This window comes from Cinclus cinclus, chromosome 2 (assembly GCF_963662255.1).
Source record: "Cinclus cinclus chromosome 2, bCinCin1.1, whole genome shotgun sequence".
NCBI lineage: Eukaryota > Metazoa > Chordata > Aves > Passeriformes > Cinclidae > Cinclus > Cinclus cinclus.
This window is the reverse complement of record NC_085047.1, coordinates 39068079-39095637: the sequence shown is the minus strand read 5'-3', so window position 1 is coordinate 39095637 and position 27559 is coordinate 39068079. Positions and strand designations below refer to the sequence as shown.

The following is a 27559-nucleotide window of genomic DNA, read 5'->3' as shown; positions in this document are numbered from 1 at the left end:
CAGGTAACAGTTCTGGTACTCAGCTCTGGAATGAGAGCTATGATCCCCTTCCCTGATGGGTGCAACAGGACTCCGTGTTTTACCACACACAGTACAAACCTTGCTCCTTCTCACTAGACATGACTGACAAGCTAAGCGTACCTTTAGGGACAGGTTCACTGTAACCCTCTTTTTCATTAAGTCGGTTTAGCTCTTTTCTCAGCTCTGCTGAATCTCTAAAAGTCACCACAAACACCTGAGAATAGTCTCGGCCTCCCCAGCCATGACATGGACAGCAGGGTACACAGATACTGAACAACTGGACACACAGAGCAAGTGTGAAGACAAATACTGCCTTAATGAACCAATCTCATGTAGTCTGAGCAGCCAAATAATTACAGACACTTTCTTGGTAGGTAAGTACTGGCCAGCTGTGTTACCCTCACACTTGGAAATCAATGGGAATTTTCCCATTGACTCTGGGTGGCATCCAGAGCTCAACAACCTAATTTCAGTGGTTTTAATTCTCACTGAGATTTTGCCCAGCCCTGGGCTTCAGCTGCATGAATACCTGAAAGCTGTGAGCCTTCAGCTAAAGGGTAGGGAAGCTGTGTACCACTGCAGCATCACCATTCTATGCCTGATAACTGACTGGGAACAATCTTACTTAGCACCCAGGCAAATGTGGGATTTTCTGTTTGCTTTAAAGAAACAGCAACTTCACATGCAATTATTTTCTTCAGCACAATTTTTTTCCCTATTGGTTCAATCTGTTACACACATAGCCAGTGATCCTGTGAACAGCGATGTACACGAGTAATTTTCAGAATGTGTCAAGACCATACTGCCAACATAAATAAGTAGGTGTGTGTATGGGAACAAAGTCATCGTGGGGTAACGATACAACAGGAAAAGCTGTCCCCAAGTTTTAATATCCCAAATGTGCTGAAAAGAAAAAAATCCTGTCCCAAAACCTTTATTTCTCAGAGTAACACTTAGAATGTTGAGGTTATTAATATTAATTAATCAATTAATACTATTATAATTAATTAATTTCATAGTGCCTGGAGTCCTGGAAAGGGATCTTTATGTGTAGGAATAATAATTAGATGGTATTCTACTCCTGCAGTGTGGGAGGAATTTTAAAAGATCACAACTTTTAAAATATTCTCAGCACTTTGATTCTTCTGCAGAATTAGTCTTTAACATGCATTTGGGTTTTGTAGCCACAGGATGGCATTCACTACTGTGCAAAGGGTCAATAAAATGAAAAAACAGAGTAGAGCTTAGGAAACATACTTTTTATCTGCAGAAGTGAAATATTTAATCAAGAATGATTAATACGAATTTACTGCTTTCTACTGATGACAACCATTGAATCAAGAATGCAATACAGAAATCTTAGCATGCACAGCCCGTAAGGTTCATGTTCTTACTGCATGGGCACCACAGTCCTAAACAGACAAATATCTTGCCTGACTCCAGTAAGCTGTGACGCTCTAAAAATACAGAGCAGCAATTCCAGCCTGGGATACTAACAACTGCATAAAACACCTCAGTTTCACTTCCACAGTTTACAGAGTCAAAGTCACTCTTTATTGGATTTATACAGGCACATAATTTACTGTTTATTTTCCCATTAGGGCAGTGTATGGGGTAGGTGTTGACACATAGCATACCAACGGGAGGACAGCTGGACCAAACTAATGGCCAAGGTGACCGATAATTGGACTGCAAATGTCAGAGAGTGGGGTTGAAAAGACAGGTATATCAACCCACACATACTTTTCCCAGTTGTGAAATGAAAGTTAAGAGCAGGGACAATCAGTTACTAGTAGTTACAATTTACAGAACTGGGTTTTAAGTCAGTGGGAAGCAGCAGCCAATTAACTGCAGTAGAGGTGCCTAAAGCGACTGGTGAAATGACTGGATTTAGAGTGATGACCAGGAATGTCCGATGGAAAGACAACCAAGTAATGCTATTAACCTTTGTGAGATTGCCTCCCTGATAATGTGGTCTGGGGAACAATAAAACACTGCATAAGACAATATGCCCAATTTGGTAGTGCAGGACTGATCTATGGGAGAAGGCAGCAAATTTCCCTGGATTCATTTCATGGGCCTCCAATTAGCTCTCACTAGGTGAAGGAAGCGAAAGGAGGAAGCAGAAAGAGTCCCTCTAATGAGTTGCTTTGTTGATTTTTAGCAGAAAAGATTGAAAAAGTTTTAGGAGCTGCTTCGCTTTTGAGACTGTCTCAGGAGGTGTTAAAGGGGAAGGGTACTCTGTCGGAAACAGCCGTGAGAAAGCTCCTGATTTATGGGAAGTCTTGAACAGCACAAGTACATCCTGTCAGGACCGATGCAGGAGGCGTGACCCTTTGGCACAGGCAAATCAGATGTGGCAGCCCCATGTACTAATCCCCATGGTCAGTGCTGGGTCACTACTGCAGATGTTCTCCCACAATGTGGAGTCTTGCTTGACATTACCTAGAGATGCTGCCACTGCTCCCTCCGAGAAATTCCATACGGAATAGAAACAAACTTGCTCTCCAAAAGTGCATCCAGTTTGAAATGGAGTATTAGCAGCAGATCTAATCCACAGATTACTAATATGACAAAACATGTAAAACTGATTTACAGGCTTAGTGAGGCAGTTTGTCAATCAAGTGAAGCTCAAGTGCATTTCCTGTTTTGGTACGTAAGTCTGACAAATGCGTTCTCAACAACCTTTAGAAAACAGTGCACAAATGTGTAATTTATTCAGCTACTACCTTTTAGGGATTCAAGGGCTAGCTGAGTGTATAGTACTCCAGAGAAACCAAGGGTGTATCTCAGGTTAGGATGAAGGCATGAGGTAGCTCTCAGCTACAGCTTGGAGGAGAGGGAAAGGGGCACCAAATTAGCTCTGCAAGAACTGAATGAGCTGAAAAACATCCCACAGCTCTGAGCTGGGTAACGTGTTTTGTCAGGAAGCAGGATAAATGACTGCCTCATGCTAAGCACTATGCTGCAGCAGAAAGGATTTCTTTTGGGACCTGAGCAGCTTGCTGGAAGCTGGGCATCCCGTCACCACAGTGATCCATCATCAGGCACCCTCCCAGGGCTACAGAAATAACACATCTTCTGTACACTTCAGACTTCTTTTTATTAAAAAAGCCACAGCTTTCAATTGATACTTTCACACTGAGAGTCGGATATTATGAGGATTGAATGCCTGAAGAGAAGGCATTCAAAGAAAGTAGTATTTCACTTTTTAAATGTCACTCCCTGGCTGTGGTGCTGCAGAGAAGACTGCACTCAGGCAGTACTTAGTGCATCGCAACAAAAATAGTGAAAGATCCTTATCTGCACATACACTTGGTAAACTCCAGAGGAAAAGACAAAATAGGCTTTAGTATCCAATTCAATCCCACAAACATATGTCCAAAGCTACACAAAAAGAATTTGTTCAGGTCCATTTGAACAACAGGGTTTTGCTGAGGAGGATAAGGAGTAAATGCAAATTAACCTCATGTGTCAGTTAATATTTTGATTCCTTCTGCTACAAATTATGGTCTACTGAGACCAAGCTAACACACATCCCTCTCTGCCTTCTGTCCCTCTCAGTCAACAGATATCATGCCATTTTGGCATACTTTGATGTATCAGATAATAAAGCATTATCTCTTAGCTTAGCCAAAATGTGTGGTCTAAAATTTATGATTTAGCTGAAATTTTCTAAGTGTTTTTTAAATTGTGGTCAAGTACTGGGGTTTTAAAAAATTGTGGCAATGTAAAAAACCCATGTGTTTATATTCTCCCTGGTTTGTTTTTTTTTCCCCAGTAAAGTCTTCAGAATAACAATCTGAGGGTTATGAACATTTGTTTTAGTTTATACAACACCTTAGTAACTATCTGGAAGGACAGTGGAAGAAAACAAGATACAATGGGAAAACTAGATTTATTTGAGTTTGTGGAAGAAAATATTAAGTTATTTACTGGTATCTGGATTAAAGATAACATGCTGGGTCTCAGAAAAGTCAAAGCCATGAATCGACAGACTGCTATTAGCAGTATTTGTATTTTTTACTTTCCCAGGGAATGTGAGAAAAAATAACTCATTATTTTGATTCTGACATTTTTTGCTCTCAACTGCTCATGTTAATCCTTGCTTTTGAATACTTAGAATATTCAATGCCAAAGAAAGTATTATTTTTTGCCAAACCATAAAACGTACTTTAGGACTGCTACAATAACATTTTCAATGTCTCTGTATCATGAGAGATTAGCAAACAGCAATATTACATTTGAGAATGATGAGATTAATCTGTTCCTTGACAAGTGAGATTTGTTAGGCTGTGAAAAGAAAATTACTGGTTTTGAGGGCTGATTTCTTTGCACTTGATGCTTCAGGGTCTTTGTACTTTTCTGTTTAAATCATATTCTCATAAAAAGCAAAATAACTGTTTGGTCTCTGATTATTATCAAGCTGAAGTCAGATAAGACAAACATTAGGATTCTTATGTTCTATGATAATATATTTAGGGAGGAAAAAAAAGTCAGTTATGCTTAGTAAACTGATTCTCAACCCAATTAGAGGTTTTATTATCTCTAGGTATCTAGTAAATACCTTAATTTGAGTCATGTTACAAATTATGCCAAGAGCTCCCATCTTATTTCAGCACATTTCACACAGTGATGCACTTTTGCTATAACAAATTATTTTTAAAGGAAAAAAAAAGCAAACAAACTGCAAGTGTTTTTCAAACTACCATGACTTTGTGTGACATTTTCCTATCCTGTCCTTTCTTGATCGGTATGAATGTTTAAGGATTATATGGTGGAGGGACAGTGTGGTGATGTGGGAAAGATCTGAAAGTTCAGAAAAAGAGGGAAAATACACTACATTGAGGGACATTACAGGCTACAGTGAGAAGACTGTGTGATATGATGAGGCTCAAAGAAAATGTTGTGCATTCATTGTGTATCATTGTGAAAAAGTACATGGACTGGTGGGGGCAGTTTTGTGGAATGCTGAGTTTTTAATGTATCACCAGTACTGGAAATGATAAACCCCTGAATAAAAAAACCACTAGGAAGGGAAAGACAAAAAAGAGAGAGGACAGAGCACCAACAAAACACACGTGTCAAAGCAACCTAAAGGCCACTCAATATAATAAAATTTAAGCATTATCGCTGGGATCTTTACATAGAGTATTGCTGGGTGGTTGGAACTGGTGCGTATAAATGGTGCTGCCAAGTGAAGTTACTGTGAAAAAAATCCCAGAATCAACTTTTTTTTTAGCAGCAATAAGCCTGAGTTTGGAACAGCTGAGAACAGATCACCCTGGGAGAAACAACAAATGGATGCAAATCTTGTTCAAGGGCATTTTGTAAATGATGGATTAATTAAAAGGCATGCTAGGACTTCTTATGCCCAGATAGGATTTTAGTAAAGATGCATTCCTAACTGAGGAAGAAGATGCTCCCCTGCCCTAAATTCAACTCTCAGCTTGGTCTTAGCAGTGAAGGCAGGAAAATAAGACCTCTGCAAAATGTGTGTGTGTGCATGAATGTTTGCATGCTCAAACATTACAGACATAAATTAACAGTCTGGCAGCTGATGGGTATTACACATGCTACAAAAAAACATGATCTAGCACTAAAGCAGACGTTTCATATAACACAAAGGCTCTGTATATCTAAAACAGATTCAAATAATGTGAAAGATTTCCTGTGGTTTTTGTGGAAGATTAAAACATTGGTACATCGATATAAAAACGTGAAGATTTAGGAAAGCAGCGCACCCTGCACAATGACTCTTTGTTTCACCAAACACGGAGTCTGGCAAAAGAGACATCCTGAAAGAGTATATCTGACCAATTTGGGCCTGGTAGGTGGGCTTCAGCCCATAGAAAGGGAGCTACAGAACTTAAGTGACATACAATTGTGCTGGTTAGAAGAAAAAAAAAACAAAAAACCTGTTAGCTCTGAGCTAATCTATAAGCTAATCTCTCAGTGAGAAAGCAACATTAGACCAACCTTCTAAATCCTGACTGAAAAGAAAAGCTTGATATAGATCAACCACAGAATTTACCCGCATAAGCTTAGCATGAGGAATGATTTATAAAACAAGAAGGAAGACCACTAATACATCTCTCTGTGTTTCAACAGCATTTAACACATGGGTGCAGACCTAATTTTCGAAGCAGGCAATAAAACTAGATGTTTTAGTAATACTTTCCCACTCATTTGCGTCAATCTAATGCTCTGCTATCTCACAGTTCTGCAAAGGGAAGAGCAAGGTATTGAGTATATTTTAAATTGCTTTTCTCTCATGTATTCACTCACCCATTTCCAACACACCTGGGGAAATGCAGCCATGGGCACCAATGTCTAATTCTTTTATCCTTGGATTATTAGGGATAAATTTAGGAAAATCATTGCTACTGAAGCCAGACTAAGCACACCACTCAGGATAAGCAAAGGAATTGAACTAGCCCCCAGCATAATACTCTCTCCTCTTCACAGTGACATCACACATCTTAATATAGTGCTAGTTAATCGTAAGACAACTTTCTTGCTCTAGTCCATGATGCTGAGTCCAGTGAGATTTTAATTAGATCCAGAGGGTCAAGGAAGTGCTGATACACCCCTAGGCTCCCAGGAGATGCTTGGAACCTTGCAGGGCGGCTGACTGCAGGCTGGATTTCCTTCCTGGCATGATTGTATCTTTTCTGTTATGCTTTTAAAAGATTTGGAAAATGGCTGATAAGATAGCAAACAAAGTCTCTAAGCTGAATACCTCCTTCCATGCTTCCATGCTGAGGTGCTTAGGGCAAAGACCTGCTGCTAGATTGCTGTGGGTCTACAAGGAAAATCCTAAAAGAGGCATTTGATGCCCAGCATGAAAAAGTCAATAGAGCTGTCCTTTGTGGATATTAATTTCTTCATTTCATGACCCAATGTTTCAGGTCAGTGATTCATGAAATCTGTAAAACAACCTCCCACCCTCCCTCCACAAATGTCAGATATATGCAAATCATTCCTCGACCAAAGCAGAACTCCAGGCAATCAGAAATGTGATTTTTCTAATGAGACATAACCACCACGGCAGACAGCAGTGTGTGAACCAAAGCTTCAGCCCTGGATGACTCTAATCTTGCCCGGCTGTTCAAAACAAGAACCTGAATGAGTACCTGCAAAATCATCTGTATCTTGATACTGGACCAGTTTTTCATCTAAATAGGTAATCAGTTTTTTATCCTGGATCATAATAGCAATTGTTTCCTGCCCATTTCTAGCAGACTCACTGTCCAATGAAACATGATTTAGTAAAAAATGCACTTGGGGCAGTATTCCACTGTAGATGGTATCTCATGGTATCTCATCATATATCAATGCACTGGGAAAGTCAAATAAAATCTTTTCCATGAGCTGAGGACGGAATAAATAATATATGAGCTGTGCTTTCTTATTTTAATACCAAATAAATAAACACAAGCTTACATTACACCTATAGAAGGTCTGTAAGATATCTGGCTCATTGCTGTAATCATCAAGCATTCATAACAAAACCCCAGTTTTGCATATTGAGTTATGAAGATTTTTTACTTAGGAAGCTCATTAAAGATAGAAAAGAGGACTGCTTTTCTTCATTTCTATTGGTATCCCAAATAAAAAAAAAATAAATAGATTAACCAAACAAGTGTGAGATTTTTAATGCTGGACTAAAATCCTGCCATATTAGAACTTCCATACAGTATCAGATTAGCTGATGGCTTAAGCACTCTCCAAGAGAGGCCAGAGTTAGGTACTCTGATAAAAATGATGCACTGATGGAACTGTCAGTAGAATATTTGTCCTTGAAATCATCATGGTGTTAGCATGTGCAAAACCATTTTAAGAGAATCAAACTGATTATGAGAAAGTTAAAAGAATGAGGTTATTATTATCTAAAAAAATAAAGACTGAAATCAGCCATTAAAGGCAAAAAAAGTAAACAATGCATCCTCAGGGCTGACTTAAAAGTCTACAAATTCTATGGAAATGTCACAGACATTCTTTGCACACCCAGTTTCTCAAGGCTATTGGTATTTCACTGAATAACTGAAATGAGCTGAGGGTCACTGCTACTATTTGATATAGAAGTCCCATTCTAGCTCTTTCTTTTTGGTATATATATATCTAGATATCTAGATATACAGATATATATAGTGTCATCAGAATTGTGGGCATATTTTCCAATGGCTACCTGAATTTAAGATGGAATACTGAGGACTTTAAACACACAACTCTATTTTTTTTCCCGAATCCATGCTTAATTTGCCCCATTATTATAAATTTATAAGCAGGTATTTTTCACTGAATAAGAAAACAGAATTAAGATTCCACATGCATGAAGGAAAGTGTTATTAAAATCAGTTTTCCCAATGCTTAGGCTCTGTTGCTTCTGTTTCTTCTCAAGACGTTATCCAAAATAACAGGACATTTGGGAGCTATTGAAATTTATAATAATGAAAGAGAGTAATCTGTAAAAACATAATGCCTTAATTATTTTGCTGTTTAAAATTTCTGTTCATATCTCTTGCACAGAGACCACTTACTTAACAACGGAATTAGTAATGTTTTCAGTGATGCACTTGATAACTCTTCCTCTTGCCAGATCACTTAAGTTAGAGACAACAATCTAGCAGAGGAGATCACTTGTCACTGCAGACAGATGAATCACACCAGGACTTTTCCCACATTTTGCTGTGTAAGGCTTTCTGCCCAAATATACGTGAGAAGCAGTGGGCAATGTCACATGTAAATCTGCCTCTGAAGGATAGTTTTAACCTCCAGTCACCTCTTGCCCTTGGAAAGCTGTTGGCTTCTTTCAAAAATTGCAGCAGAAGAACACAGAGTGCAGGAAGGAAACCTTCATCATGGGGTGAATGAGCTCGGTTCATGCCTCCTAAGCCCAGACCTCGTGTCTCTGCTAGATCTACCACCACATTGGCCAGGTGGATCTTCCCTCTGCTGACACCACCATAGAGAGGTAATATGAGATGAACATGTGTTTTATTTACTTTAGAACTGTTTGTTTTCTTCCCTTTCTTTCCTCCCCAACGTCTTTCTCTTCTTTTCCCCCTTCTTTTTATCTTTTCTTTTTTCCCCTTAACTTTGAAGTTGACATTAAAGTTCAGTGTGCCACCATTTGAAGATGACGTTGATACATCTTTCATTGTCTTTTTAGAAAGCTGCCTCTGTAAACCAACTGTTCAACTAGAAATACTTCCAGGTGTCTTAGAAATAATCAAAATAGTTCTCTTATTTCCAGGAAGCACAACCAGTAATAGTTTTCAAACTCAAGTTGGTAAGAAGAGACTGTTTACCTATTTTTTAAACTTTCCTTGCATTTTCTGATAGGCTTCAGTGTTAAAAAGGGAAAGGCATGTGCCTTTGGAACCATTTAAACCTCAGACAAAATGTTCAATCAGACACACTGCCTCATTTTTACACCATCACCAGCATGTCACGGAGAAAAAATGCAGCTTTCTCTGCCAAATGTGGGCAATGCTAAAGAACCATGAAACAAATGCTTACACAGACTTGTAATCCAGGATTTAAGCAATCAATGTGCTGTAGAACACTGTACAGCTACATAAACCCAATGAACTTCAGCTTTTGTACTTCTCCTGTAAAAATATACATGAGCATATTGCCACACAGCTGCCTATACTCTTCAGAAAATGTTGTAGTTTCTCACAAAGGATCACTGGCTTCAGGCATCACCGCTAGCAAGGGCTACACCCCAAGTGAGCAGGCTCAACAGCAAAACAAACCTAAATTTGTTAATTTCTTGTGTGGGAGATGCTGGAGGAAAAGAGGAGGATGGTGGAGAACACAGGCTGGTCAAATGCTGAGCAACCAGTGTGGTGTTTGTGGGAAGAACTGAGAGGCAGTGCTATATTTAAATGACATTTAGCAAGTTTTTAAACTCCTCCTCCCCTGCAAACTGTGGCCATAAACTTTCCAGCAGCAACTTCCCCAGTGATATTGTGAACCAAATTCCAAGTGGAATATAATTATAATCCCTCTATCAACATTCCCCTCACATTTGCAACTCCCCATTAAATGAGTAGAAATTTGAATTCTTTTTAGAAGGCTCCAATTACAGCAGATTATCATGTTTCCCTCTAATTACTGCATACAAATACATGCCGTGTAACACAGCGTATTGTACCCTTAGTGTACCTACGGTAAATAGAAACCAATGTGTTTCATTCAGCCCATGTATTTTGACACTCACATCAGATTTAGCAATTTGTCTTCATTACAACCCCTTGCACTGTTACTGCCATCCTTCTCAGTGCTGTGCTCGAGCTTCACAGCAGGAAGATTGATGAAGCTTGTGTATACTGATTTGTGACAAAAGCAGGGCACTCGAGAGGCACTGTTACCATTCTGGTAGTACTAAGTGGGCTAAAAATTAGCTGCACTAAGCCAATACTCTGTTCCCATTTCTCCTCCTCGTCAATTAGGGCGCATGACTTGGACCTCCAAAGGCTAAGGCTGCTGTAACACTATTTTTAAACCTATTGCCTTCAGTTGCTTTGTCACTTCTGAAGAGATATAAAGTTCTGACCATGCTTATTAACAGCTACTTTTATTCTTTAGAGACACTTTGAATAGACAGGTTTTTCACCATGACAAATGCTAAAAGATACTTTCTGAATGGATCGACAGTGTTAAATTTAAATAGCTATTTCAGTGTTTTGGACTAACAGATACTGTGGATACAATTTTCAAAACTGGCTAAATGTCTGAAGAGCCCACACCACATGTGCTCATCGGAGAGATACTGAAAAGCCTCAGCATTTTAAAAGCACCAACTTATTCTATACCATTATGAAGAGGAAGGAGAGGTCATCTCTCACTGCAGACAATTCATCCCTTCAATCAGGAAGTTCCAAAGACTGTTGCTAGAATTGCACACTGAAGCCTGTAACTCTTCTGGCTCATTCTTTTGCTAAACACAGGTCTTGACACAGCAATTCCCAATAAGCTGAACTGCTCAGTGGTGGGTGCATTTTGCAGAGGCTTTCTGTGTTGGAAGCATGAGTAATAAAGCCTCTGCAAAAGAGTGTTTAGAAACTGCTCAGGGCAAGGAAACGTGCTCAGATCCACTTTCTGGGCTGAATGCACAAGTCAATGAACTGTAGCCTGGAATCAACAATCCTCCCCCAGAAAGTTGCCCATGTACACTGGAAAGCAGACCGGGAACTATTAATGTTCTGGACATCTCGGAACCAGCTGACACCATGCAAAGGTGCAGATCCTGCATGAAATGGTTTAAATTTTATGCTTATTGAGACCTCCACCACCCCCGCAGCTGTTTGAATAAAATCATATAGCAAAATCACTGGAGTTTTTAGAACTGTCAACCAGCATTAGGAGGCACCTGCAAAAATTGTAGGCAGAAAAAGCCAGCCAGACAGTTTTTGTGAGGGCTTTTTTCCATAGCTTTAACACCACTAACATTCTCCACTTCCAGCTTCTTCTTTTTAGTACATTAGCATAACATGAGACAAGAATGTTAAGTATTAACATAGAAATTATTAGAAGACAACACGTGTCCTGAAGAAGGAGGAAGTAAAAGAAAGAAGGGGATGATGTATTGAATTACTGAAGGTGAATAAAGCCAAATCATCTGAAACTTGCACCTCTCTTGGAAATACATCACTATTGTCATTCACTTGCAAAGCAAGCAAGTAGCTCTCAGGATTACCTTTCCTCTTTCAGACTGTTCTTTAAATACTTCATTCTAACTACAAAACATTTGAGAAAGTCTGTGAAATAGAACAAATGTTTTTGTCTTGCTTCATGTGAAAAAGCAACGTAATCAAGTGGTTATTTCCCTCCCATTTCAGGCAGAACCATTCCATTAATAAGAATGCACTAAAGCAAGAGACCATCCTGTATAAAATCCATTGACATCCAATTTAAACGTTAGCAGCAAAAGTCTACCTGATAACAAGCACTGAATACAAGCTGCAGCTTTGCAAGGTATGTGTCAGAGAAAAATTAAGCCCTCAACTTGGGAGCTTAAAAAAAAGTATTGACAATGCCACAATCAATGAAAAACCTGTGAAAAGAAAGACTTTTTTTTTATTTCCTCCTTCCAAAATGCCAAAACAAACAAACAAACAAACAAAAATATAAAATCAAAAAATACCACCAAAGCAAGGAGCAAATCTCAATTATTATAAAGAGGCGTCAATTTCTGACTTCTTCATGCATCTTTTGGCTCAGGGTCTAGACATGTTTCTGCACCCACTTTGGAACATATTCTTTGGTAAGTGTAAATCCTGTGACAGCAGCCTGAAGTACCATTAAAAAAAAATAATGTCAACACAGGTCCATGCATCTAAAGAAGACAATTAAAGGAGGGAGGAAGAAGAAATGCACATCTAACCTGGGCCTCAGTACTTACTCTGCAACAAAATTCTTGTGCACTTACAAGGGGAGCCACTTTTCACCTTTCCTACGTCCTTGCTGGTAGTTCATGTTTCCTCTGGAATACATAGGAACAGGCAGCTCCAGAAGAACAACTCTAAGCCACCACAAGTGGTAGTCTGGAGAGGAGCACTGGCACCACACACAAGTAGTGACTAACATCTGCTACCTCATATCACTTCCTAACAGCTTTGCTGAAAGAGGTGGAAATAATGTTAATAATGAGATTTGCTAAGTAAATACCGGCAGGTACTTACAGGGTATTGCATCTCTGTCAAAGACAGGCTTATTAAAAATAATTAAAAAGTTCTGTCTAGGAAAGGTCTGTCAGTGGTTCACACAGGCACTGGGCAAAGGGGAGCAAGGGTTGCTAGGTCAAGTACTAATCAGAGCTTTTCAAAGGGAGCCAAGTTTGTGCTCCTTTATACCAGACAGACTCCTGGAAGAAGGGTATGAAATGAAGCTGGAAGGGAAACACTGTACTACTGGGAAACCACGGCTGTCTGGGCAATTAAGGCCTCCCCAGGGGGTTAATTACACATAGACAGACAGACAGGCATTTTAGAAAAGGTTTCTCAGCTCGCCACAAGAACAAGCACAGCCTGACCAGCCTGGCTCTGGATCCCAGCCTATGTGCGGATGCGCGGCAGGAACGCGCCTCCCAGGAGGAGCGATGGGCAGCAGCTCAAAGGGGCCGTGTCTCCACCAGAGTCCAATTCCCTTCCCACACACTGTTCCCAGGTGGGCTTTACAATGCGGTGATAGCTGCACTTCTGCAGGACACCCTGCTCCTGTGTTTCTCTTCCCTGTAGCCTGCCCCCTGCTTCACTCCCCATTCACAAGCCTCGGAGCGGCACAAGAAACAAATTTCTCTCTACTGCATCTTCAGCCTCCAAAACCTTGCAGATTGTTATTTTTTTCAAGCAAGATATAATTCAGGGGAAAGAACAGATTAACTTGCATTGATGACTAAAGCTACATTCCTAAAGTAACTATTTTGTTTTCTTTTTTTGCTGTAAATAGTAGGACACTCCCCCGTCTCTATGGGAATCCTTTGGGAAATGTGTATTTTGCACATTTCACTGAGATCCCTGAGGCAAAGACATAAATCACAGAATTACAGAATTATGGAATCACAGAATGGTTGATGCTAGAAGGGACGTGGGCAGCTCATCTAGTCCAAGCCCTGCTAAAGCAGGTTCATCCACAGCTGGCTGTGCAGGATCACACCCAGGCAGGTTTTGAGCATCTCCAGAGAGAGACTCCACAAGCTCTCTGTGCAACCCGTTCTAGTGCTCTGTCATCCTCACAGAAGTTTTTTGCTCACATTCAGATGAAACTTCCTGTGTTTTATGCTAAATTCCTGTCCACCAAGATAACCTGGTCCTTCTCCATGGAGCAAAGCAAACTTACAGACCTGAGATTCTCATCAATAGGCACAATTCAAAATCAATGGCCCTTTCATTCTATTTGTGATCTTCTCTGACAGTATAAACTGGAAAGCTTGAACTTATTGGAATACATGATTACTTCAGTAACTTTACAACTTAAATCCTAAAAAAGGAAAAATCTTTGCATTTCCCTCCACTTATCTATGACATGAAGTGTGCAAGAATCTACAGTGAATTATCAAGAGAAAACCCCCAACCCAACCTTTTATTAATAATTAACCCTTCTCTCCTGTGTTCTGCACTAACCAAAATAATTTGGGATTTCTAGCAAACAAGTAACCTAATGAATATGCTAATATATATTTTACTACATTTTGCTAACAGAAAGTGATTGCATTGGGAACTGTTGTGTCCAGATGTTTTTTAGCTTGCATATATTTGAAGAGCATTTCCTAAAGTACACAGTAGGGATGATTGATTATGTGGGACAATATGGTTCTTTTTACTTGCACCAACAGGAATAAAGAAGAGAGTCAAGGAACTTTTACCCAAAGGGGGGAAAAAAAAAAAAGAACCAAAAAACCCACAGCATGGTGTATAGCAACGTGAAAGAAAACACATGTGGCAAAACCAGTAGTTTACAAGGATATCACTCCATATCCAACACATGTGAGCTCCTTATAAAGGGAAACATTCATCACAAGGGCCAAAGGAAAGGCTTACTCTTTCTTAGTAGGCAAGTTTTAACTTGAAAATTGTTTTTAACAGTCCCAATAAATGAAAGATTAAAAAAAAGATTGATTCTGATAATGCAGTAAAAAAGTTCAAAGTTTGCTTTCATCCAAATTAGCAGTTCGCACATCAGATCCAAGATGCAAAATTTAAACTGGTTTAACCTGAGAGACTAAAAATCTTGGTAGGGTTGGGGTCATTCCACATAATTTTTAAAAAACGTTTTGATCTGGATATTCCAAATCTGTGTTATAAACAAAACTTAAGAGCTACAATGAAAGACTTAACTGAATTAGATTAGAGGTGGAAAACAAGTGATCAATTTTTGTTCAAAGTTTTCCTGCACTTGCAAATTGCAAAATGTCTTATTTCTTCTGTATAATCAGGCAATTCCCAGCTTTGTGCGAGTCTGTTATAAACGAAAATAAAGGAGAATACCACTCTTCTGGAACAGGAAGAAGTGATTTTAAACTACAAATATCAGCTGACCTCTTAACATATATTTTCACTTAAAACTTACCTCTAAAAAATGTTCTGCTTGCTGTTCCCGATCCAATTTTCTTGCTGTTGTGGTAATCAGACCTGTGAAAAAAAGATGATATTTGATTGTCAATAGCCATTGAGGAATATATATCTTTATCAACCTGAATACAAATTAATTTTTAAAACACTCCAAGGGAAAAAAAAATCTATTTGAAGCTGTATCAGCACGGATCTCTTGACATCTGCCAAGCATTCTATTTTTCAGTCCAACCATTATAACTTTCTGACCAGCAATGAATCTTTGAAGAAAAAGTACTGAGAGACAGTTAACTGTGTGTCTACAGTTAACATGCTACATTTATTACAGTGAATGAAAAAAACTCACTAAAGAATCACTATCTGTCTTATGATTAAGAGTTTCAAGAAATCATTTGCATTTGACTGAAATCCTTCTGTTAGAAACCTCACTAAAGATTTCAGAGTTCTCAAACAATTAATGGGATAGGATGCTGATTACTTCCACGCCAAGAATACTTGACGAAGGTTACTCCTGTAATAACTACTTGTATACATAATGATTTCCAAATGTAAGAATTCTAATGCATTAAAGGTTTTGTCCTACAATTTCATCAATTTGTTCCATGCTCACATTGAACCTTTAAAATAAAGTATCTTTTTACATGAGGATGATAAAGATAGCTTTTTTTTAAAGCAATGTATCCCATGTATCCTCAATGTAATTCCATGAATGATGAAACTCTTGTGAGATTTATACCACAGAAAGAAAAGGAAACAATTCCAAAGTTCCCTCAAGAGAAGTGACACATACTTTTTAGGAACATAGCTTAGCTTTTTTTTTATTTTGCTCTTACTTGAGATTTAAAGGGCAGATTTGGCTTTTCCCTCATAACAAAACATTTCTTTGGATAGAAAAATGCATTATGTGCTTGTTTTTTGACAGACAAACTTTTCCTAGAGATAAAGCTGATTTTGGAGACAATGCCAGTGGGCTAAGTTGTTCTCAATTATTTTTCTTCTTTAAGACTACCAAGGGAAACAAGAAAATAAAATCTTCCTGGATTAACTATTCTACTTATTGAATTAATCAGACCAGCCAAGCATCTAAACACAAATCCATGATGACCCTGAATTCTTAGAAAACCCCATCAGCAACATCTACGTAAGACCTGTAGTCCCAGAAGGCTTCTACCCTACAGCCGCTCATATTCTATCATCTTCTCCTTGGAGGAATCTGTTTACTTATTTTGGTGAGGAGAGGAGAAATATTACCTGAAGTAATGGGATTAACTGAGCAAAGGGAAGTGCACTCTGCTTCCAGGATTTCAGACTTGTTACAAGATACATCAGACCACAGAAGTGACACCCAAGGAGAGGTCACAGAAATTAAAGAGTGGATCATTAGAATTACATGGAAGAAGCTGGTGCTGGCAAAAAGCTGAAAAAACAAAACTGGTATTGCCTGCATCAAGCAGTTTTAAGTATTCAAAACTGTTACACCATATGGGAGACATCTATCTACTCACTGCATGAGTTTAAACAGAAATGACAGCAGAAATGATAAATTGGTGTCATTCACACAAGATCCCCCCCATGTCTAAAAAGAACTCAAAGATCCAGGCAAGAAATTCCTAATTGTGAAAGAAGTTCAGCCCCAATAAATTGCTAAAGTAAAGATTTCAAATTTGAAATATCCCTATTCATGGTATGCATGGCCACTATGGATATTTATCAAGCACAACCTAATCACAGTACGTAATATGATAATTTTTATATTTTCTTCCACTTCCTTCACTCCTAATGTGCCAGTGTGAACTCTACCTACTTTCTTCCTAACCAAGAGATCTCTAGCTGTAAATTATAGAAGGTCTCTGTCCTCATCATCTTCTTCAGGAACAGAAATTCACATTCCTTTTGAAGACCAAGAGCTAACACTTGAAACTTGATTTCATTAACTCTTAGAATGAATAGTACTTGTCTTTCACTGGTGAAACTAAAACTACTACTTACTCTGCCTCACAAATCTGCTGTTCTATCACAAAGGAGGTTTTTTCGTTTCCCTTTGTCTAATGTACAGCCTTTTTGACTGCAATAATTGTCAGGGTACCCTCGACCTGAGTTCTCTTCTAAAAGAGATACATGAACACATAGCAAGTCTGTACAACAGAACTGCCTGTATTTTAAATGTAGCAGATTCCACAAGATCTATGGCTCTGACTTAACAGCTGATCCTAAAGTGGGCAGGTAGGAGACCATCACCACCACCTCTGCCAACCTGATTGTGAAGTAAGTTGATTGTGAACCATCACAACTTCTCAGTTTTGCTTTAAAGGCAGCTCTGCATAAAACGTCCATTCTGGGCAGTTTCATTAGGTTGTTAAATTAATGTGTAGAAATAACTTTTCCTATGTGTGTGCAGTTCTGAGGCTTTTACTTTCCTCTCCTGTTCTCTGTCCCACCCAGCACCCATGATGGCCTCACTGCAGTATCCTGGCTGCTCACTGTCACATACATTCCTGATGTCAGGGACAGGTCATGCCCTCCAGCTCTACTGCTCAAAATAAAACTACACATAAAATCAGGTCTCAGTTAATTGATATTAATATTTATTGAATTGTTGCCATGTATTGCTGTGGATATGAATCTTGTTCTTACAGATTACAAAACTGTATTTCAAGAAATGATGAAGAGTAATCATCAAAACTGAAAAAATAAATATGCCAGCTATAGACTACCCACAACTTTACCAGCCCAGTCTCAAAGAAATTAATTTCCTGGGTTTTATGAAAACCTTACTGTGTTCCTCCCTCCTGTGTTCACTACTCCATGCCACAGATACATAATAATAGCAATATTTAGCAGGATGTAGAACTTTATTTTGCAGGCACTGGGGCAACTGAGACTTCACACAAGTATTGACTTCACACAAGAGACCATATCACAGTTTTAGTTCTTATCTAACTGTATTAAATTGTCATACTCTGTTATGGTTTAAAGGCATTATCTAAAGAAAATAACTCACAGAGAAAAATAAACCCAAGGAAATTATGTTAGGCTGTGCTCCTGGCTATGAGAAAGTCACAAGGGGACAATGATAAAAAATGACCCTTCCTTTTTTTTCTATCTTCAGTATGTGCTGTAGCCCTTACGGACACAGCCATATGGACAACTCTCCAAAGCCACCTGGGAAATACAGCACACATTTATCAAAAAATAGTCAAAATCACAAACAAGCTTCAGAAGTTGTTGCACATCTCTCAAATAGTTTCTCTCAAAATTTGCAGGGAAACATCATGGTCCTGCTAAGAGCAGGAGATATTTATAACTGTCACCTTTAAGAATATCACAAAAGTGAAGAGGCAAATTGTATTCAATAGAGAAGTTATTTACAGTAAAACCATATGCTTATAAATAAGGTCCTGTCATTCTGATCACAGAATTTCATAGTTTTCTTTGATTTTGTGAGTTAAAACATCTCCCTCTTCATCCTGGCACATCTGATCCTCAGACCACATAAATGAGTTGTTTTATGAAACTCCAAAACATTGCTGGACCAAATATTTTGGCTTGGGGATAATTTGCTATGTAAGACTTCGGAGGTCTTATACAACTTGTTTTTCTATGATGCCTGTCACTTTTGCTGTTGGAGTATTTTTCCCATCTTAACAAATGAGTAATTGTTGTTCTACTCTTATTACAGAGTTTGGAAACGCTGGAAGGTGAACACACTCATTCTACATAACATGTCCCATAATCCTGCAGGACACAGTCACAAGTCCCAGTTGACACTAACAGGGGAACATCCTATCAAAACCTCACTGTACACTGGATAAGATCACCACTGTCCCCCAAATCATTCCCCTGTAAAAGGAAATTCAGCATGTAGATGGAGAAGAAATGACAATGTTCTTCATGCCATCACTTTATAATGTGGATGGGGCAACCAGAGACGTAGGGTGGGTAACAAGGCAGACCTGTGACACAGAAGAAAGAACAAGACCAACACAAAGAAATCCTGACAATTCATCCAATATATCAGCCTATACAACCTTTAGCCAATGCATCACCTTACAAACAAATCACCAGTTAAAAGGGCTCAGATGTGTGATTGAGACATTGAGCAACACTTAGCACTGATGCTTGGGATAATGTCTTTAGCACATTAAGATGTGCTGATGAAAGGGAAAGTTCATCAGAAACAGGCTGAAACCCACCTGAGTTACTTCACACTTGCAATTAGTGAAGCCTGCAGTTACTACAGTGCAATTGAAGAAATGTTGTTATTAGGATTATTATTGTTATTATTATTATTATTGGTAGTAAACAGTAGCTTGGTGATAGGCCTGATGTCATAGGAGTAATGCCAGGCATGTGCGTCTGTATCACTGAACATGACATAAAATCAGGAATAGTTAGAATTTCAACAGCATTACTAATGCTTTATAATTAAAAAAAAAACCAAACAACTTTTTAAGGAATTTGATCATGATCAAAGTGAAGGATTTCTGCTCTCTCTTCAGTTATCTCTCGTTTCACAGATATAAAACCTCTGGGTGCCTGTGCGTGCCAAAGCAGACAGACAGTGCTATACAAATACATACATAAATACTGTATATACAGTCAAATATTAGACTATGCATATGCATGAATGTGACATTTTGCATCTACCCTGTAATTTGAATATTAAAAGTTATCCGAAAAACCACATATTTACAGAGGTATATTTAGCTCTAAGGTTTACTGATGTTCATTCTTTCCATATATATGCATTATTTGAAGTATTTTTGTTGTAAACAAATGAATTAATTGGTTCAAATTTCTTCTGTGGACTTAGCCACAGAAGAAAAATTCATAAAGAGTTGTTATGTGCAAAGGCTACGGCAGAGGAAATCTTGAAGCACCGGAGAGTTTCAACAGTATTACACAGAGGGAAGCACTACTTTGGGTTTGCTTCTTCTGATGCTTATTCTCCACACATCCACAACAGCCCATGGCTGTACATGTGATAGTAACTAAACTGACCCTCGACTTAGAAGAAATTCACATATTTTTCAGTACTATGGCACTTAGGGACCAAAAATTAGTTTGCCATAGGCTATTTTCTGACACAGATTGAATTTCCCTAATATGGCTGTGAAGCCAAGGAGAGTTCAATAGCCTTCTCCTTATGAAATTAAATTACTTTCATTCAACCTGTGGATGGATAACCTTACCTGAGCTGTTTCCTGAAGTACAGCTTAAAAGATAACAGAATCAGCTATGGAGAGACAGCATATTTTACTGCTATCTCTGGAAGTGCTGCAAATTTTACAGTAGAAGGAATATTTTTTTAAAATGAAATTCTGAAGAACTCCTTTATTGATTTTTCATTCTCAAACTTTGTTTAGGTGAAATATGAAAAAAGGGTAAGACAGGTAACAAGCAGGCTAAAGTAAAAGAAGCCAAATATATTTCTCTGTTTCAGGATGAAGGCTGAGTGTCTTTATAGAGATAGGAAGCTGAGAAAGAAAGCAACATCGTCCCCTTCCCAGGCAAAAGATTAATATGATACGATTTACTGCATGTTTTACTGTCCATTAGTTTTTTTTTTTTTTTTTTCCTTGCTCTGCATATTTGTAAAAACCATTTATTAAGAAAATACAAGTGGGGGATGGATGCATAGATTGGAAGCGTAACAGGGGACTTCAGGTTATTATGCAGGGTTTAAATACAAGCTCAGAACGCACTGCAGGGCTCCAAGCCATAACAGCACATGCTTTACACCCTTCCCACTCACAGTGGGGTCAGGATCTTTGCTTGGGACTTCCAGGCAGCCCAGGGACATATATATGTTCCATGACAGACACACAGAGGTAGTCTGGATGGATTAGTTGAGATCTAATCTGAAAGATTTCTAGTCCCTAGGTGAGGAGGGAAACTTTCTCCTCATTCAGATACTGATTCTCATTTTCAGAGAACAATTTTGAAAGGGAAACAAGAATATAAAATTAGACACCTCTCCATGTAGTTCTTGTGCCCTGTGAGATACTCTGAGCATCATGCAACACTGCTCCTATCCTGTCACAGTCCAAAGTGGATGGATGCACGTCCCAGTCTGCCTCTCTCAAATACTGTAAGGAACATGTATACAGAAAGAAAACCACAAGAAGGTATCAAAGGAAACATTCTATAGAGTTACCCTTGAAAGCTCTGCTTGGAAAAATAATGCCTTGGGATTGTTTGGTGGAAATGCAGGCCTTTCAACCCAAACAGTTAAAACAGACAAAAGGAATAAGTAAAACAAACACTGTTTTTACAAAAATGTTCCATAAATTCAGTGGCTGGTTATACACACTGCTCAGTCACCAAAGCCCCAGGGCTGAATCGGCAGGAATTCATATGGGAGTTTATGGGTTTACTAGGAATCTACAATGTTTATTAACATTACACACCAAGGTATGAAACAGCTTCTCCACACATTTATGAACACAGAGGAGAGTACACAGCTTCTGAGAAATACAGCCATCAGCTGTCAACTGTCCCACTACTCCTTGAAAGTAAATTTAAGTCTTTAGATGGATTAAAAAAAAAAAAGGGCAGCCACAATAAACAGCATCAGGATTTGCACCATATATTCAGGAACGTAAAACTATCGTGTATTCTTAACCATAGAAATGTCGAAATGAATAGCAATAACCAGGGTAATTCTATTATCCACAGGCAGCAAGAGGCATTGTAAACACTCTAACAGCACATTCATCTCCTGCAATAAATTAGGGATCGACAAAGCAAAATTGAATTTCAAAGATAAATGATAGAAAACGATTTACATTTTACTTGGAGATGTAAACAAACATATCATTTTATATAATTACACATGTAAACCTCTAATTTAGAAAGACTGTATTCTGATCTAAATGAATGATACTTCATTGAACAAGAAAGAGAACCCACCAGGCGAGCCTGTGCAATTACGTGGAGGACTGCTGCTTTATTGTTTTTCCTGAGGTGACAATGAGAATGGAACGACCTTTTTAAAACAAGCTAGGTATAAAAAATGATTGCTTTTTAAAAACAGTTACATTTTCTAATGCATGGTTATGTCTGAAAAAAAAAAGGGAGAAGCTGAAGCAAAACCTTTTTGTTCTTTCGTTGTCGCTTCTTTTGTTAAGAGTTCCGTCAGTTTATTGCTGAAAATATCAAAACTCTGAACAAAATGCACAGCAAACATTCACTTCACTGAAGATTTTGGATTATGCTTTCCTTTAAAGGCAGATTCTGGCTTTTTATTTTTTTGTTCCTAGAATATGTTTAAAGTGACAATATGGTGTGCCAGTCTGTTCCGCCTGTAAACAGGGGACTTAGAGGGACTCCCTTTCATTCCTTAAAACTCAGCCACAGTGCAGTCCCAAGGAACTGCAGGCAAAGCCACTACTTTTCTAAATATTATTCTCCACTTGTGGAGTGGCCAGGTTTTCTGTTCTGTGTATGCCTCCTGGAAGGTTATTTGCACACGTGACTGTTGAATACCCTGGTTTCCAGACTGCATTCATGAACAATTTGCAACTTCATTTTGGTGAACTGAACAAGACAAGCTGTATTGGCTCCCTCCCATCTACTAAATTTGCTGCTACCTTTCCTGTATTACAGTTGCAACCTTCATCCATCCTAAACCTGATGGAAGGATAACACTCTGTGCTCCAGATAATGTCTACACAGAGCAGCCTAACTACTGATTCCTGTGGATGCGTCTAGCATGGAGCAATCTCATATTAGTCCTCAAATACACTGTTTAGTTTACTTAATGAATTTCTTCTCTTCAAACTCCCAGAGACCCTGTCTTTGTTTTTGTTTTTTTTTTTTTTCTTTTCCCCAAACTCTCCAGTTTGGATGATGCCTTCCAACACTGGATGAGAACAAACTCCCTTTGCTAAAGCCAGCATCACTGAAGACACCACCAAATAAGATCATTTGTCTAGCCAACACTTGAGGCAATCTGTTAATGTATGCCCTTCAGCATAAAAATTCCTTATTCAAGACCCATCATTTTTATTTCCTCTTTAGCCAGGCCCATATGCAATATCAATTCCACAATTAATCTCTGCGTCCTCGTGCCTCATAAATTCTGCAGTGCAACCGTATCAAATGCATTACTAAAGTCCACGTAAATGACATACAAAGCATTTCTTAGAACATCATTTATCTTACCCATGACATCAAGATAGGCTGACACGATTTACTTCTGGTAAACCCATGAGCACTTTTATCCCGTTTTCTATTTATTTTCATGTTTTTAATTATACTGTCCTTCAAAATACTTTTGAAAGCCTTGTGGCTGACAGAGGTCAGACAAATAGCTCTCTGACTGCAAGGCTTGTTTCTACACCCTGTCTTCCTACTCTTTGCTGCTAGCATTTTATTTGTTATCTCCCAGCTGCATGGTTTAAATCTTAGACTTTATAATACCCCTCAGCAGTTATTTGATGCAGGAATTGTATTTAAGGTACCAATTCTTTCACATTTCTGGAGCAGAAATTATCATCGTTATTCTTACTTGATATAAGAGTGATGACAGCGAGTTGTGCTTGGCCAGGAAGAAGCCAAATCCAAACTTGCTGTGGACAGCAGGATAAGGTCTGCAAAGGTTGCTATATCAAAGCACAATCATTATGTGACTATGGTCACTTTAGACTGCAAATGGCTTCAGGCATCTCACAGTGATGTGCTTCTCAAACTCAAGTGGGATGAAATTCAAAGTGCAACCCAAAATTCCTGCCCTCTAAAATGATCCTTGAGGACCTACCCGTAAGATTTCAAACACAGTGTGCAGTCCATACCAGCAGTATTTATATGATAATATTCCATGTGCCCAAGCTGCACTGGCCCCTGTAGCACAACTGATGAGCAATTTCTCCGCGCTGTCATTGTCGTCTGAGTCATCTCTTGGGGCTGTGATGCTCTGGAACAACTGAGCAAATGCCCTTGAGAGACTGTCCCACAGGGGCTTAGCTCTTCTAAAACACTTCATAGATAAGTTCATGCCTTGTAGGATAAGAAGGTTTTAAAGTTAAAACCCTTTAGTTAGGCTCAAACAAATACGTAAGAATAGAAATAGCACTCATATCTTCTTTTGCTTTCTTCCCTTCAGAAGCGCAGTGCCACCTAAAAACCTAATTGCTAATATGATGCCTCAGCACAGATTTTAATATCTGCCTGCATCACTTCCATTTTCAGGGAGAAATTACAGAATTCTATTTGGGTTATAATTAGCATATCATTATTAGAGGCAAAAATAGCTGTAAATATATCTTACTGGTGGCTAGCTTAGTAACCAGCACACATCATCATTAAACAATCTTCTTCAATTTTTTTCGTGCTCAAAGGCCTCATAATTCTGCAAAAGCAACGACTAAGCCTAACTAGACTCTGGATGTAATTTATGATAATTAATTTCACTGTTTGCAGGAATGAAGACATATAATTTCTGTGGAAAGGATGGTGGTGGTAGTGTCACTTTCAGTGGAAAGGGGCTATGCAAATATTCTGCCCCTTGGACCTGGATACCTCATGAATTCTTGTTCGATCTCTTTTTCTGGCATATTATGACAAAAGAAGGAAAAAAGAATAACAAAAAAGTTTCCAATGTACACTTTTGTCTAAGAAACGCATAGCTCACAGCGTGATGAAGTCCTGGTATTTTCCCCTTCTCAGCTGTGAAGGAGGTACAGAGAGTATGCAGGTGCAACTATCAGTTACCTCCCCCAGTCCACACACCCTCATTACCTTTTAAAGAGAAATGGTTTCACATTTTTCTCTCAACCAAGTGATGTTCTCAACAACAGAAAAACAATACCAGCTTCTGCTCCAAATGTGTTTCAAAAAAACCAAAAAAAAAAGGTGCTGATCCCTCATGACCATCAACAGTCTCCAGCTCAGTAAAGCACAGTGGTGAGAGTGGTTCCCTGTTCTACCTGCAGATACTCCAGGTCAAGTCAATCTCATCTCCATCTCTAATAAGAAAATGACTCATTGGTGAGGTGATCTTGCCGATTTGGAGGCAGAACACAGAGCTGTGGGAAGAAGAAGCCTCAAAGAAAAGATATATAGTCCCCTTTCATGACAAGCAGCTCACCCTCAGCACTGCCACGATCTGATTTGCCATTTTTCCCAAGGTGGTCTCCTGGCCAAGAAAGCATACTGAGATGCCTGTTAGATTTCCAGCTTGCCCTCTGTTTTGGTCTGTAATCATAGACAGGACATTTTACATCTCCATGGTTCAGCTTCCCCTCCCATAAAACTGGGATAATGGATATATGTCTTTGTAAAGTGCCTTGTGACCAAAAAGGAAAAAAATTAGTTCTGTAAGATTATTATTAAATAACAATATCATAAAGCTCAGCAATAAGAGCACTCAACATTTTCTAAAATCTGTCCTTTTTCTGCTTCTCTGAGCACAGATTTATAAACTGTTATCAAAGGGTAACATACAGGATTAGGTATGACCCCCACTTCAGGGGCTCAGCACATAAAATATTACAAAAATGCACAGCAAACCTTGAACAGAAGCAGTAGCTGCTTTTCTCTGTGAAGCCAGCCCAGTGCCCCAGTCCTTTGCCCCTCTTTAAATGCCTCCCTCTTGCACAGATCCCTTTGAGAAATCTGATGGATATGGATGAAACAGGAATGGAAACGCGTATGTGTGAAAGCACTCAGAGAAGCAGCAGTCACATTTAAAGGAATGGTCTAGACTGCTAAAGCAAGGAGATGTCTGGGGAACATGCTGTTTACACCTGGGGACACAGCTCTGATAAGGTCCCAGCGCTGACCTGTCAGCAGGAGATCTGTGGTTTGGTAACAGGAGGAGGGCAGCAAGATTCCAGCACATCACCTATACTACCATGCTAAGAAAATGACAGATGATGGCCTTACAGAGATCCAGGATGAGACAAAGAGAGTCAGCAGTGAGTTACAGAAGCAGAAAAAAGCCAAACTGCAATGCAATTTTAACAGGACTTAACAGTCCTAATTGTTTCAGAAGACCTGTTTGCAACAGGTTCAGTTCCTTGTAAGACAAGAAGAGCCCAAGAGACACAGTGAGGACTTCAGTTTTCCACAGGCATCATCTTCACCACAGCACTATGCCTTTGTGTGCAGAGTATGAGAGTGTAAGAAAAAAACAAGTTCCAGATCAAGTAAAATAAAATAAAATACAATAAAATAAAATACCCTTCTCCCTTCACAAGGTCTCACACTGAGTTTGTTACAGTTAATTGTAACACTCTTATTTCAGCTAGTTTTAATCTAGGCAACTTCTGACTGAAATGGATGCCATACTTAACTATCCTGCTGACCACAAGCTGAGGAGAACCATGAGGATAATACATACAGCCATTGTGAAACCTATTCTATGCTAACCTATCATGACTCAAAAGCTGGTTTGTTATTGCACTACTGGATACAAAGGCTCCAAGGCAGAGTGGGATGCTTGGTGTGCTCATTTGCATCTCATTACCCAGCATGCTCTTCCTCCTCAGTGCTATTTTCATAGTGGCATTGTTGTCCGAGCCCTGGGAACAAGTGAAAAGATTTGGTGACTTTGCATGCATGCAGTTCTTTTCTATTTGCTTTGCTCTCCCTTTATAATGAAAGGCTTTGCAAAGTGGTGAAAATGAATCGATTTTCCATTTTTAAGGCTGTATGGGTGTGGGTTTGTTTTTTTTGTTTTTCTTTTATTTATTTATTTATTTATGGTTGGTTGGTTGGTTGGTTGGTTGGTTTTTTTTTCCAGTAGTTTAAGTTATCAGGAGCAAATCTTGAATAACAAATAAGATTACAGAAATGTGAGCCTAATGTTCCTCTCTCTACAAGGCATTCAAGCATGAAGGTTTTGATCGAACAGTAAGAAATGAGATTTAACTTCCTTCTGATTTAAGTTTCATTTGTACAAAGAACCTGTTTCAGCAAAATGTGATTGCAAGCTCATTATTCAGTGAAGGGCAAATATCTTCAATCGCAATCTAGTAAGATCAGCAGCTTTTTCTGTGTTACAAGCCTCAGTTAAGAGAACTGAACATACTGGCTTCTGTCATTGTCTACATCTGAGACTTGGATGATTCCACCCTGTCCAATTCATTTCAAAAGCTGTAGCTTCCAATTAAATGTATAAGTTGTCAGCCAGAGTAAGTGTCTATCATTTGAGCCAGATCACTTTTGGTTTCTGGCAGTTTTACTGCTTCAAAGGGTTGATTTACAGATCAGTTAAATTTTTTTTATTCAGTACCAAAGGGAATAAAATTGCCTCAAACATGGGACTCAAAACAATACCAAGTTACCTGTTTTCCATAGTTTTCAGAATGTTTTAAGTTGGAAATAAAACTTCATTCCTCAGTGACTTGATAGTTTTCAACATGCACTTAAAATAATTCTAAAAAAAATAAACTACAGGCAAATCTAAGAACCTAAAAATCATGCTCTTTAACAACATCTAGCACACAAAG

The 27559-nt window shown here is 38.7% G+C and overlaps 1 protein-coding gene across 2 annotated transcripts in view; it reads right to left on the bottom strand.

The window, feature by feature from the left end:
* FAT3 (FAT atypical cadherin 3) overlaps window positions 1–27559 on the bottom strand; it is a 305554-nt gene that overhangs the window by 113742 nt on the left and 164253 nt on the right. For both annotated transcript variants that reach the window (XM_062487540.1, XM_062487541.1), the window contains exon 3: window positions 15103–15164. In XM_062487540.1, the coding sequence (XP_062343524.1) occupies window positions 15103–15164 (62 nt within the window). The remainder of the gene's footprint in view (window positions 1–15102; window positions 15165–27559) is intronic.